This window comes from Protomyctophum parallelum (assembly GCF_964188405.1).
Source record: "Protomyctophum parallelum genome assembly, chromosome: 14".
Lineage (NCBI taxonomy): Eukaryota > Metazoa > Chordata > Actinopteri > Myctophiformes > Myctophidae > Protomyctophum > Protomyctophum parallelum.
Genome location: NC_139709.1, coordinates 48055778 through 48071210, shown reverse-complemented (window position 1 = coordinate 48071210; position 15433 = coordinate 48055778). Strand labels below are relative to the sequence as shown.

At 45.5% G+C, this 15433-nt stretch overlaps 2 protein-coding genes across 2 annotated transcripts in view; one reads left to right on the top strand and one right to left on the bottom strand.

Moving 5' to 3' along the window:
- Positions 1 to 15423, bottom strand: part of saga (S-antigen; retina and pineal gland (arrestin) a) — a gene marked incomplete at both ends in the record, with an annotated part of 26584 nt that extends 11161 nt beyond the window's left edge. Inside the window, 5 exons of the mRNA XM_083782845.1 lie at positions 1371 to 1430; positions 4835 to 5034; positions 9442 to 9486; positions 10221 to 10281; positions 15382 to 15423. Of these exons, the coding sequence (XP_083638971.1) occupies positions 1371 to 1430; positions 4835 to 5034; positions 9442 to 9486; positions 10221 to 10281; positions 15382 to 15423 (408 nt within the window). The remainder of the gene's footprint in view (positions 1 to 1370; positions 1431 to 4834; positions 5035 to 9441; positions 9487 to 10220; positions 10282 to 15381) is intronic.
- The window catches only part of dusp28 (dual specificity phosphatase 28), a 224840-nt gene that overhangs the window by 81910 nt on the left and 127497 nt on the right, over positions 1 to 15433 (top strand). The gene's annotated exons all lie outside the window — the stretch shown is intronic.

The following is a 15433-nucleotide window of genomic DNA, read 5'->3' as shown; positions in this document are numbered from 1 at the left end:
TTAAAAAAGAAATCTAATTAATCAGAGGCTTTGCGATTAATTAATCTAGATTAATCGCATTTTAATCGCATATCAATATTCAACCCGAGAACAGCAAGAAACCTTTTTTTTTAATGTTTTTTGGTATCCCAGTGAATCAACGAATAGTGACTACAGGATACCACTCATTTTCAACATTTTACTGTCATTAACAGTTTGACTGTTTTTTACGATTAACCCGCATTTTAATCAACCCCCCTTCACTGCCGAGATTGTTGTATTACCTTTAGAGCATACGCTGAATTATTTGGGCTTTTAATCCGCGAAAATCCATCAAAAAAAGCTCCCGTGGTTTGTTATGATCTGTGTGTAGCATCCACCATCTTGGTGCACCCGGAAGACGCACACAAGATTGGTTTCAATGAGGCGTTGCAACCAATGCATTTCCATTGGCCTCAATTTCCCAGAAGCCCTAGCAGCCCACAGCATGTGACGATTTCCGGTTTCGTCATCACAGCGAAGCCATCCAGTCTCATACTACGCGACGAAGACGGATTTTCTTTTGATTCATTACATTACGGCGGAGTAAACACATAAAACAAAAGGCGGGTATGTCCGATACGGCAGCGACATTAACCTGGAGTAATCCATTCGCGGCACGGAAACTGTTAATATACCTGTTGTGGAAATAATAATAAAAAGTCACCCCATTCTGTGTTGCCTAGAACTGGAGGTCTGAAAAAAAAATAGTAACAGTAACAAGTACATCTCAGTGACATCACAAAGCTGAACTTACTTCATATTGTTACTGTTTTTTGTCAGACCTCCAGTTCTAGGCAACACAAAATGGGGTGACTTTTTATTATTTCCAGTTTTCAGTACTATAGAAAAGCGCCCAGTGAGAAACGTTCCGCGGTGAAAAAAAAGGTGCGATTAATTTATCTGTAGTTAATCGCGATAAATTTTTCTGTAGTTAATTAATCTAAATTAATCGCAATTAGTCCCGGCCCTAATATATATATAGGCTACATTTGCAACCCTGGATCCCTGGCTAATACGACAAATATGTGTGGTCTAGCCCTATGGAATTATGGAATGCTAATAAAAAACAACGTAATACTTGAAGTTAATATGAACATCAAAGCAATATTTAAAATATCTTTTATTAGCACGTGCATTCCATAATTCCATAGAGCTGGACCACACATGAACATATGACATCATCATTTGACAGGAGCAGTCCCTATTGAGTGAAAGATTCTCTATTAATGAAAGAAATAAAAATATTTAAGGTGTTTTTATTTTTATAATGTTTTAAGACATATTTGTCTTATTAGCCAGGGATCTTTTTAAAGGTTGTAAGATTGATTCCTCAGCCAGAGGAGTCTTACCTTGCCCTTATCATTTGGTCCAGGCTGGAGACCCACTGAGCAAGGCAGGTTGTCTGGGAGCTGAATTGAAAAAGAAACCATGTCTTATAAAGAATACAATACTTGTTTTTTACTGTATGTGTACAGTATGGACACTGGACGTGAAGGGGGATACTAGGGCAGAGGCATGCCATAGTCTGTGTTATAGGCAGTTTGTCACTTCCGCCTTCACATTGTTGATTGATTGATTGATTGATTGATTGATTGATTGATTGAAAACTTCAGAATGGGTACAGTCCAAGGAAAGGTACAGGTCAATACAAAACTTACCTGCTAAGAGGATAAAACCAGAAAAAGCACTAAGACTGGTTTACATAAAGGTCCTCCATTTTCAATTAATCCGAACAATTAAAGACATACAAATAGCCTATACAGTATAATATGTCTATGCAAAAAGAAAATCATCATAATATACACAGTTGGAAAATAAGGGAAAATATGTAGGCTACAGTAGACAAATAATATTTGTCTACTGTAGCCTACATATTTTCCCTGCAAATCGAAACTGGCTCTTGTAAAAAAGTTAAAGTCCCCACCCCCTATATTATAGGGGGTGGGTGACTTTAACTTTTTTACAAGAGCCAGTTTCGATTTGCAGCCCTTTGAGAGCAGTTTTGAAGGAGTCTATAGGAATTCACATTTTGTAAGGTAGGGCGTGCCACATTTTAGTGCCATAGAAGCTAAATGAGTTTAACCCCTTCAATTGTTTGAGCCAGATCTGGGTTGAATGTGGTTTGTGGACCTCTTGAGGCCCAATCCCAATTGCCTCCCTCAAGCCCTGAGCCCTGGACTCTCATTGACTTTAATGACGTCAGCTGTAGGTCACATTCATACCAGAGAGCTTTGCTGCGATTAAAACGAATCCTGCTGCGCATTTTCAGAAAGTGCACTTCGTTTGGCAGGTGTGAAGGCTCATTCGAATCGTAATGCGTATCAAAGAACCGCATTATACTCCGAGCAAAAACAGGGGTTTCGCTTCGCTTCCAATCGCACTTGATTACGATTCGGTGCAGGTGTGAATGCAATCCGCAGTAAATAAAGGAAATGAAGCAAACAATGTGGGTGAGGAGCTGAACACAGTTGGAGACGGAGAAGGCATATTTTACGCAGCGCAAAGATGTCCCGTTACCGTGGATAGACGTGGTCGAATGAGGAGACTGAAGCCCTGATCGAAATGAGGACGAGTACATTAATCAATTGCTTAAGAAAACACATAAACACTGCAGTGCAGTGTAATAGTATTATAGCGTACAGAATATGCTGTCTGTCTGTGCGTCACTGTGCTGTCACTGTGTGGGGACTAGTGGGGAGTAGGAACTTTCATCTCAATAAACGTGTAAACATTTTGCGCTGCTGTCTGTTATATCAGTGTGCTCAGCGCTGTGCCTCCATGCCCAAAAGAACAGTGTGTGGCTGCGTGCGTATAGTGAGAGAGCGAGAGAGAGAGGGGGGGGGTCCAGTCCCAGACGGCACGACACATGCACGTTATGAGTATAATTTTATCACCATAGATTTCACTGTGTAGGCTAGTTTATGAATGGAACACATTGATAAAGGTCCCCCCTGCTGCGCTTCCAATTGCTGCGGATGACAGTGTGAAGGCAAACCGCAGCAAATTAAATTTGCAAGAATCCCAAATTCTCCGCCCATACGCATTGAGTCTACCGAAGTATTAGGTGAGAATGTGGCCTAAGTGCTTGAGGGTGAGAGGCTGCAAGGGCTCCAAATTGTTGTGAAAGAAATGGGACAGCACTTTGAAGATGAGTCCGCCATTCATGACACTTTGCATCACTTCATAAAAACTGTCCTTATTCACAGCTAGTGCCTACCTACATGCTTGGCCTATTTATACATGTCTATCACGTCTATTTTAGTATTTAAGCTGATTGTTTTATTATTAGTTTCATAAATACACTTTCCTGTGTGATAGGGGTTGTAATATTCAATATTCATTATAAATAGCATTTCTATATTCTTTTACTTTGCTCATTAGTCATTTCTCATCATGTTTCCCTTATTATTATTATTGTTATTAAATATATAGCCTATCCTTCCATTCCGTCTCCTTTTGAGAACAGTGAGAAAGCACTATTGTGTTTGTTGACATTCTAACCACGACACATAACTAATTTGCATACTTAAATGATTGATGTTCGGAGGATCCCCCTCATTCCCCTGGTAACGCTATGAACTGTGGGTAATTTCTTTGCCAAAGTCAGCCAAAGTCAGCATCGATGCTGACTTTGGCAAAGGGCACATAAAGGGGCGGGGCTGAGCCCTCACTGACTTACTGATTTCAAATGGGACATCCCTCAAGCCCTCGCAGACTTCACATGAACGCGCAACTAAGTCAATGAGGGCTCATTGAGTCAGCAAGGGAGTGGATTGGGATTGGGCCTTGGACTTCGTTGACATCAAGAGTATAAAAAGGATAGAGACTGATCCCCCGCTATTCATGTCAATGGAAGTTGCTCAGTGGCGTTTTGAAGCACCCGGAAGGACCGTCTATTTCCGCCTTTTTGGGCGCATTTCCGCATTTGGGCACCAAATTTTTATGCCCAAATGCGGAAGTGCAACCGAGCGCTCAATGTTAAAGCTGCAGCTGCAGCTGCAAGCTGCAAGCTGCAGCTGCACAGGGTTTCCTCGTCATGAATCCACGGGTCCGCCTGCAGTCCTTCCTCTTACCACTAGGGCCCAGTGCTTCAACGTTGGAGCGCCTCACTGGCCCCTTGGGTTGACATAGTATTTTGACCCGACCATGGTTTTGTCCTCGGGTTGAGTACAGTGTGACTGGCCAGTCGCTGTGATTGACAGCCTACACCTAAACCTAACCCTAACCTTAACCTCAGTAAAACTATACCTAAACCTAACCCTAACCCTAACCTTAACCTCAGTAAAACTATACCTAAACCGAACCCTAACCCTAACCTTAACCTCAGTAAAACTATACCTAAACTGAACCCTAACCCTAACCTTAACCTCAGTAAAACTATATCTAAACCTAACCTCAGTAAACTATACCTAAACCTAACCTCAGTTAAACTAACGCAGTGGCTGGGGGGGGGGGGGGGGGGGCGTTTCCAAGAACCCAAAGCCGAGGACAAAACCATGCTAGCTATTTTGACAGGTAGGCCGGAAGTGCTTGGCAGTTTACACCACTAGAGGGGGGAGTGGTCTTCACCCAACAATCGGCCAAAATACTCATGTATACCTGTCAAAATACTTCCTTAATGTATACATGGGTATACATGGTGGACCCTGTCCCTGTTGTAAACAAGTGTTAGTGCTTAATCATGGTTCGTCCATGAAGTAATTGTTTTTGTACTGACTTCAATGCTTTCGTTTGAAATGTAGGCCTATGTCCCATTCTGCATAGGCCTACTGTGAAATACAAATGTCAATCAATCAATATCACTGGCTCTCACCTCAAAGAAGAAGCCGTAAGCGGTTTTTCCCAGCTTGTCGACCAGCTTTCGCTGCATTGGGGTGTGGATGCCCTGTTCTCTGTCGATTAGCGGCGGATACACCTGGCGGTTGACCAGGTACAGCTCCCTGCGGAAGGCGATGCCCATCACCACCTCATCATCCTTGCCGTACTTGAAATTGCAGGTAATCTTGACCCACGCTAGATGGCAGCAAAGAGACACCAGAGGATCAGTTCTCTCACTGCTCATAGAGTCATATAGGCCTACCTGTCAAACTACTTCTCCCTCGACATGATGGTTCACAAACCTTTTTAGCTCAAGACCCAAAAGAGAAAGTAAACGTTTGCCGGGACCCAAACTATAGTGAGATCTGCAAGTTCCACAACTTCAATTAATGTATTTATGTAGGAAAAATTAAAATAAACATGGGTCGCCTGAGTCTCGACCCAATTTTTGGGGAAACAACATTGCTCTCTAGAGTGAGTGATGCCCATGGGCATAACACCAGGGAGCTCATCTGACCTCGTTCCCACAATAATATATGGGGCAAAATGCATTCTATTTTGCTGCCAAAATTAGAATACCTTACCAAAGCCATTAAACATATCGACTCCCTGACAAAACTCGACAATAACCGAAAAGAATGGATCACCTTAAATGCATTTGAACCAGGGGGGGCAGCCACTAAGGAAATCGGGATTTCCTGAAAGTTCATATAATGGCCTGTTGTGGCGCTGTCATTGGACCCAGAAAAACCCATAGCCCCATAGAAGTCCATGTATTTGGGCCCAACTTCACCTACACTGTATTACCTTAATAAACATGGTCATGAATACTTTCTTCTTCCAGTCACTAGTTTAAAGTCTCATTTCTTGTTATGGTCTGGCTCCCTGCCTGTCCATCTTTCCACTTTGGCCACTCCTCCCCCCCATTGTTTCTACACACACCTGTCTCCAACTGCCTCATCAGCCCAATTGTTCCCCTCTCACTACTCACCTGTGCCAACTTCCCCTAACAAGCCTCCACCTATAAGACTGGACTCATTCTGCTCATTCTTTGCTAGAGTATAACCATTTGTTAGTGTGTTTTCCGGACTCCTGCATTTCAGTACTTCTTTCCCGAGTGTTCCTCAGGTTTGATTCCCTTTGTTGTTTTTGGACTTTGATACATGTTACTCCTTGTTTACCTTTTTGACCTACCTATGGATGTTATGATTTTTGCCTGCCTGCTTCACTTTATGTAAGCCCTTGCCTGATGTTTCGTCATCATTAAACTCTTGCAAAGTACTCTGCCTGTGTTGCCTGCATTTGGGTTCAACTTTGACACGCACCGTAACAGTATACTCTAGCCAAGATGAACCCAGCAGAGCGACAGCTTTTTCAGAGGAAAGTGGCAGAGTTTGATCGGGTGGTTGCTCGCTTCTTGTCTTCTACCCCCGACCATTATGCTAAATTTAAATTTGAGATTTCCACACAGCAGCAGTGGTTCAGTGAAAGGCCTTGGGTGAGTCATTTTGTTCCCCACCTTGATATTGTCAAAGGAAGGCTCAGAGACTTTATGCAGTCTAGTTCTGTTCTTGTTGCTTCCCAGCCAGCTCGGCAGTCACTTAGGCTTGGTTTTGTGGCCCTTCAGCCTGCCTGTCATGAGCCCCCTAAGCAGCTACGTTCTCACCCTGTTTCTGTTCATCGGCCTGCTAGCCCCCAATTGATTAGCAACCAGCCTGCTAGCGCCCATCCCCCTTCTCCAGCTATTGCCTGCCTCAATCCTGTTGATTCACTGCATGCCCCAAATCCTTTTTATGGCACCCGCCTGGCAGGTGGGGGTCCCCGTAGTTTCAACAAGCGGGGAGGTGCCCCCCTGGGTCGCCTGGGGGGAGGTGCCCCCCTGGGTCGCCTGGCCACCAAGCCAGCCCAGCCAGCCTGTCCTGACAGGGTGGGGAACCGGGGCCATGCCAGGAGAAGGTGTGGTCGCCATGGCTCCCCATACCACCAGGATTCTACACTGCAGTTTTCCAATGAGGATTATACACTGCGGTTTTCCTCTGAGGATTCTACACTGCAGCTCTCCTCCGAGTCTTCGCCGCGGCAGCTCTCCTCCGAGTCTTCGCCGCTGCAGCTCACCCCTGAGGTCTCACCGCTGCAGCTCACCCCCGAGGTCTCACCGCTGCAGCTCTCCTCCGAGGCTTCGCCGCTGCAGCTCTCCTCCTCCGAGGTGTCACCGCTGCAGCTCACCCCCGAGGTCTCACCGCTGCAGCTCACCCCCGAGGTCTCACCGCTGCAGCTCACCCCCGAGGTCTCACCGCTGCAGCTCACCCCCGAGGTCTCACCGCTGCAGCTCTCCTCCTCTGAGGATTCTACACTGCAGCTCTCCTCCGGGGCTTCGCCGCTGCAGCTCTCCTCTTCTGAGGTGTCACCGCTGCAGCTCACCTCTGAGGTCTCACCGCTGCAGTTCACCTCTGAGGTGTCACCGCTGCAGCTCACCTCTGAGGCCTCACCGCTGCAGCTCACCTCCTCCGAGGCTTCGCCGCTGCAGCTCTCCTCAGAGTCTTCGCCGCTGCAGCTCTCCTCAGAGTCTTCGCCGCTGCAGCTCTCCCCTGGGGCCTCGCCGCTGCAGCTCTCCCCTGGGGCCTCGCCGCTGCAGCTCTCCGAGGTCTCACCGCTGCAGCTCTCCTCCGAGGTCTCACCACTGCAGCTCTCCTCCCAGGCTTCGCCGCTGCAGCTCTCCCCTGGGGCCTCGCCGCTGCAGCTCTCCTCCGAAGTATCGCTGCTGCAGCTCTCTGAGGACCTCCAGCTTGCTCCCACTGAGGCTCCGCTATTCAACGCCCCAGTGCCCAGGCTGCCCAGAACTCTGTCTGCAGCCTTGTGTCTAGAGCCGGCAGCATCCCCTGTGTGGTCGCCTCCGGCTGCAGCGACGTTGGTCCAAGGATCTTCATCCTGGGCGGTCCTGCAGACTTCGCCGGCCTCCTGGGTGGCACCGTCTGGTCATTCTCCAGACCCCTCTCCTGTGCAGTCTTGGGGGTCTGAGTGGCCTCCTGATGCCTCCGCTGTCTCACCTCGGCCTCCTGGCCGTCCTCCAGATGACTCCTCCACCCGCTCGTCTTGGCATGCTGGCCGCCCTCCATACTGTGCCTCCTCTGTCTCGTCTCTACCCCCAGGCCGCCCACCAGATGTCTCCTGCTCACTCCTGGTCCACCCTCCAGGCCGTCCCCCTGAGGTTAAGGTTCACAGACCCCTTTGCTCTGGTGCCATGACAGCCTCCCTCCTCCAGACCCCCTCCACCCACCCTGCTCGTTCCTGGTCAAGGTCGTGGGACGTCTGGAATCCGCCCCTTGAGGGGGGGGTACTGTTATGGTCTGGCTCCCTGCCTGTCCATCTTTCCACTTTGGCCACTCCTCCCCCCCATTGTTTCTACACACACCTGTCTCCAACTGCCTCATCAGCCCAATTGTTCCCCTCTCACTACTCACCTGTGCCAACTTCCCCTAACAAGCCTCCACCTATAAGACTGGACTCATTCTGCTCATTCTTTGCTAGAGTATAACCATTTGTTAGTGTGTTTTCCGGACTCCTGCATTTCAGTACTTCTTTCCCGAGTGTTCCTCAGGTTTGATTCCCTGTGTTGTTTTTGGACTTTGATACATGTTACTCCTTGTTTACCTTTTTGACCTACCTATGGATGTTATGATTTTTGCCTGCCTGCTTCACTTTATGTAAGCCCTTGCCTGATGTTTCGTCATCATTAAACTCTTGCAAAGTACTCTGCCTGTGTTGCCTGCATTTGGGTTCAACTTTGACACGCACCGTAACATTTCTAATGTCATAATATTCTTTTTGGAAAATTATGGTCCCATTCATTTAAAAAATGACCATAAAGTTGCGCATGTTCTGAGGGGCGTGGCTACCGTTACAGTCTATGATCGGGATTCCCCTCCCACTCGAGTCAAAATAAAAACCAACGGAGAAGAAGGGGGGAAGTCCCGCCTCGTTGTCTGGGCCAGCCAATGGCCAGCTGGGCCAAAACGGATCTAGAAAGATGGCGACTTACACTGTCAGGCTTCATTTTACGTTCATGTTAGACCCGGAGAACGCTTTGTCCATATTTTTTACAGTCTATGATTTGAACACCCTCCTGGCTACCTGTACATTTGCTGCTACTTGTATATTGTATTGTATTGTATTGTACTGTACTGTACTGTACTGTACTGTACTGTACTGTACTGTACTGTACTGTACTGTACTGTACTGTACTGTACTGTACTGTACTGTATTGTATTGTATTGTATTGTATTGCTGATCAATTGAGTACAATACGGGCCACAATGCAAACAAGCAACCATAGCTGGGGCTTTTAGGTTTATAACATTACCATAACTTTTGACTGTAGTGTACTTTTAACAATATTGTTAAAAAGCATTCCATATCAAACATCCATCCATCCATCCATCAATCCATAAATTAATCAATCAATCAATACAAATAGTATAGGCTATGCAATGAGGAGTATCAAAACAACTCAAAATGAAATGAAACGTTTAAAAAAGCATAAGTATACAGTATCTTTGGTTCTCTCTGCTAAATCGCAGAGGTCGTGAGTCACGACCTACTGACCTTTTCTTCCCTTCAGGGCTTTAGCGTCAACCACGACGACGCCATCTAGTGGTGAGGAGAGGTACAGGTCAAAACTCTCACTCATGCGGAAACAGAAACAGAAATGGAAAGAAGCACAGCTCAGGACTCCCAACTTATAATGAGTAGAGTAACAAAGAACCATATGGTCTTCTTAGCTTCGTGTCATATAAGAACTGCGTTCCCCCAAAATAATTAAAATTAAAAGTTGACAAGCTGAATTAAATTAAGGGCTTTTACATTTTGGAATGTCTATTTATCGATTAAACGTTCATATACTGTATTCCTCTCTCCCTGCCTTGTCTCCCTTGTGATGATGGTTATTGATGGTTATCACTGCAATCAATCTGTATGCTGATTGCCAACGTTGTGATACCTGTGTGTGATCCATCTGTGTAGTCTGTACCTGTGTGTGATCCATCTGTGTAGTCTGTACCTGTGTGTGATCCATCTGTGTAGTCTGTACCTGTGTGTGATCCATCTGTGTAGTCTGTACCTGTGTGTGATCCATCTGTGTAGTCTGTACCTGTGTGTGATCCATCTGTGTAGTCTGTACCTGTGTGTGATCCATCTGTGTAGTCTGTACCTGTGTGTGATCCATCTGTGTAGTCTGTACCTGTGTGTGATCCATCTGTGTAGTCTGTGTCTTATCTCTGTCTCCATCAGATGTGAGGCGAAACATCACCATTTTGTAGGCTAATTAATAGCATATATTTTTCAAGACAATTATGTTGAATGTATTTTTCATTGAATTTACTCACGAACTGGGTCCACATGAGTCACATGGTCAATAAAGTCTCTTCCCCCCATGTAGACTCCAACCTGAAAGAGTAAAAACAATAGCTCAGCATACGGTACATACAAACACACACATGCACGCACACGCGCACGCGCACACACACACACACACACACACACACACACACACACACACACACACACACACACACACACACACACACACACACACACACACACACACACACACACACACTGCGATGATGTGACGTGCGATGAAGACAGTCTTACACCATAGAGTCTCTTACGACTGTCATAGTGTAATCTGACATAATGCAGACCATACTCAGAAGTTGGGGTGTCTCAAGCGCTCCCCGGCGGCAAAATTGGTCCTTTGAGCTTTATTATTAATTTATTACATACGCATATAACATGTAGACCAACAGCAGGTAGGCTAATGTTATGAATTACTTTTGAATTACAGGAAGGTGTGTTGTTTTAACTGGTCGTTCGTAAATAAGCCACACTCTAGTACGCTCTAGTCTATGACGTGACCACCCAGTGCACTCAATAAACGGAGCACATTCCCAGTGCGCATTTCCGAACGCACCCCAGGGTCCTAAAAAACATGTCACTCAGTGACATGTGACACTCCCCTGCTCAACTACCATGACAAATGTTTGGATGATAACGTCTGCTACAATACATCCTGCCTTCTGTCAACTTTCTTTCAGCACTTCCTTCTAAAAAATAACTTGCTTAACCTGTTTACAGGAGACAAACATCTAATACAATTCATTACTCTGATGTTTTTGGGCCTTTGTTTAAGCATACTGATTGATACCGTTTCAACCTGTGCTCTTTTAGGTATTCTGCCTCAGTCTGGATCTTTTCTCATTGTAGGGTTGGCCCCGATAAGCGGCTGGAAATGAGCACAGAGTCAGGAGGTAAAATGCAGCCACACCGTGGTTTATTCCCAAGAGAAGGTTTATGTACATCATGGGAAATATCATGACACACGCACAAAACAGACAGGGCATGTTGGTGTGCAGCTCCACCATGCCCTCTCACTGATCTAACACAGAGTGGGTGTGTGCTCCCTGGCAGCCTTTTATAGGCAGCTGAAACAATCAGTGCAGATCGACTCTACCATTATTACCGGTCAAACATGCAACACTTCTGAACCCCACTATATATAACCCACATCACATGAGCCTATAAATCTATATCACTACACCGGTATAAGTAAATATCAAGTATGCCCACTATTGCAAGATAAACCACATATCCCATTATCATTAGCAGCTCCAATGCATAACTCAAACACCCCCTAGGCCATTTCACTGTGGTCCAGTCCAGACCATTATATGGTGCTCTGGTACTGTCCTGCCGAATAGGAAACAACTCCAGTGTCCATAATACTTTCAATAAACCAGTTCAACTCATGACTTTTCCTTTGTGTGCAAATACAACTGACTAAAGTAAATATGCTGTGCAAATATAAATACTTCAATCAAACACTGGTACAATTATGTGTGCAAAATAAGCATAAATGTGCCAAATATAAGTAACAGAGGACCACTTTGTTACACTCATCACTGCCGAAAAGAACAATGAAGTACTGTAGGTATTGTTTGCATAATGTATGCTACTGAGGAAAGGTTGCATGACTGCAACATAATGGTAATAGATGGATTTCTGGACGTCACAAACACCCAGACTCTTTAATCACCTTTCAATGTTAATGCTATATTATGGCCATTTCCATTTGACTTTCTAGGGAATATATCACTCGACAAACATTTACAGAAATCACACCCGTGTGAAGTGAGGGGCGCTCTTATCATCATACATGTAGGCCTACAACATCTCATTCGGACCAAGCACATCCTATGTCCAGCTTTTACACTTTGTGTTTGTGTTTACACTATGACGTATAAGTGGCCATTCATTATCAATGGCATTTAACCCATTCTGACCGGGCACCCATTTTGGTGTCGGCATCACGTTATGCTTTAGCTATTTAAAAATAGCAGATCTACAAGCTCATATCGCGCCACCGAGTGGCGCGATACGAGCTTGTAGGTCTGCTATTTTTGAAAAATAAAAAAAAATGTTTTTTTTTTAGAATCTGATCTCAGGTCAGAATGGGTTCGTCAGACCAGTGTGTGTCCGGCGGAAACCTCGTATGAATCTGATCTCAGGTCAGAATGGGTTAATGCTTGTGTAAGTTTATGTTTACACACACACTAAAAGCTGGACATAGGAGGGCCCCTCAAACATTATGGCCACTACAAAGAGTCTGTCTGATTACATGGAGGGAGTCATTGTTACTAAAAATTAATAGTTGGACTGGAATGGATTCAGCATACCCACAACCCCGCTAATTAGACATCCCACAAGCTCATATTGGCCAATTGCAATTTCTATTTGCAAACTTTCTCAGAGTTGGATTGGACTAATTGAGAGGTGTCTGTAGACAGTAGACACCTTTATGAACACATTTGTGAAAAAATTTATTAGTATGGGGCACGGTGGCACAGTCGGTAGTGCTGACGCCTCACAGTTAGAAGGTCCTGGGTTCGATTGCCGCTGGGGAAGCTGTGGGCACTGGGGGCGTGTTCCCTCCTCCGGGTCATCAGTGCCCATACCCGAGGTGGGGTCGGCGATAGGGCCTTTCTGTGTGGAGTTTGCATGTTCTCCCCGTGTCCCATAGGGTAGGTACCCTCACAAAAACATGCAGTAATCCTGGTCTCTAAAACTACCTCCCCCTGGCCAGCCTGGGGGCGCCTGATGGAGGGGAAAGGAACTGGTCGGAATAACGTGTTCCTTCCACGCGCTACATCCGGCCAGGGAAATCCCCCCTATCAGGTGAAAAGAAGCAGCTTGGACTCCTCATGCATAGAAGGAGGCATGAGGTCAGTCCGCTGCCCCCCCCAGGTTGGCAGAGGAAGTGTAGCGCCCAGGATTACATTAGATAATTGGCACAGGGTGAAAAAACTGGGTTGCAAAATCGTGGGATAAAATCTTGAATTAAAAGACATTTATTAGTAGGCATTTATTTTACAGATTGCTAAAAAAAAAAACGTTGGCATAATAATAATAACTAGAACTCGACCGGCCCTAGCGCCACGCCATACTGTACTGTAGCACACTGTGCCGTACTGTACTGTACTGTACTGTACCGTACCGTATTGTACCGTACCGTACCGTACCCTACTATACTATACTATACTATACTATACTGTAGTGCAGGGGTCTGCAATAGTTTTCACATGAAGTGGCATGTTTTACAGTTTGCAGAAGCACCCGCAAGCAACATGGTTATCGGTTGCTGTTGCGCGAGTGAAACACTGATGCTTAATTGGCGGCACGTGTATCATCAAAGTGATGCGCGTTGTCTGCGTGGCTTGATTTTGGCTTGATGTTTTTGGAGGTGATGTCGGAGTATTCCCATCTACTTGTCGGTGGCAAGCATGGGTCGTTGTTGTATGTGTCTTGCTTGTGGAGTGGGCGATTGCATTGTGTGTGTGTGTGTGTGTGTGTGTGTGTGTGTGTGTGTGTGTGTGTGTGTGTGTGTGTGTCACACAGCAGCACCGTAATAAGCGAGGAGTGAAAGGGGGAGGGACCCTCGGATGGCTGTGCTCTGTGCTGGTGGAGTCTTTGGGGAAGGTGTTGTGTAAAGTTGTGACGATTTTGACGTCACAGCAAGCTAGGCAGTTGGATGGCGGTTTGATCACAAACAACATTTGTACAGTAAATGGGACAGTTGCGTGGATGCAATGTAGTGCATCTGGATTCGGGTGCAGCATGAAGATTGTTTTGTGCATGGAGAGATGTGTACTAACAGAGTGGTTTGGTAGGAGAAGGATAAACTGCCATGTGTACCCCCTGTCAGAAGGATGTAGTCCAGCAATAAAATCATTGAAAATGTTTAAATAGTTAAAAAAAAAAAATCACACCTGTGTTAAATGAGGGGTGCTCTTATCATCATACATCATCTCATTCCACCTTCGTCTTCAATGTTTGTGCTTACACAATGTTTGTGAACACTCAAAGCTGGCCATTCATTGTCAACGGCATTCAATGTTTGTGTTAACACAATGTTTGTGTGTGCACAAACCCTCAAAGCTGGACATAGGAGTGGCTAGCACCCCTCAAAAAACGTTTACACATGGTGCAATAACTCTCTACTCTCCCCTCCGATTGGCTAGCGATTCGGAACTCTTCCCAAGGCATTTGTGCGCTTTGCCCTCATCTGATTGGACAGTACAGTGACATACCCAACTCAACTCTTCTAATTGAACAACATTCCATTTCCTATAGAGATAGGCTACCACACTCGCAATTCCGCAGGATTGCATCTTTCTAGTTACTTGCGCAAGCAGAGCGCGCAAGTACTAGTTTCACCCAGGGCCCGTATGCACCGTCCCAGCACTTTTGATGCGTATGCACCGTCCCAGCACTTTTGATGCGTATGCACCGTCCCAGCAAATGACGTAATGACTACTTGTGCCTGATACGGCAGTGGTGCCAGATTTCATACATGTATACATAGGAGCATTACCTTTAATCCTCCCGACACTAAAACATATCGTCATTACGTCACCACCATCGAAAACCATTGGTTTTATCAGGCACAACTAGTCATTACGTCATTTGCATACGCATCGAAAATGCTGGGACGGTGCATACGGCGCAAAGTAACCACAGTATACCGCTAATCAACTTACAAATGACATACAGTATACATAGAGGCAGTTCCTTTAATCCACCCGGCACTGGTATAACTAGCTGGTATAACTATAGCTCTCAATGATGACGTAATAAAGATGTGGATTAAAGGACCCAATGCCAGAGTGTAATTGGTTTTCGATGGTGACGTAATGATTATACATTTTAGTGTTTTGGGAGGATTAAAGGTAATGCTTCTATGTATGCATGTATGTAATCTGGCACCACTGCCGTATCAGGCACAAGTAGTCATTACGTTGTTACATGCATAAAGTAGGTAGGTAGCAAATAGTTAAACCTAATAATTCAACATTTCAAACGTTCCTTCACAGAGAAACTGAGATTTGACAGTTTGTAGCGGTCGAAAGTACTTGCGCGCTAGTGCAACAAGCAAGTATGTACTCGACAGAGCGCAGTTCTAGTTTGATCTGTATTCATGACCAGACTCACAGACTTGTCCTTGGAAATCTTCTTGAAACATCTGGTGGACATCTTCTTTGGT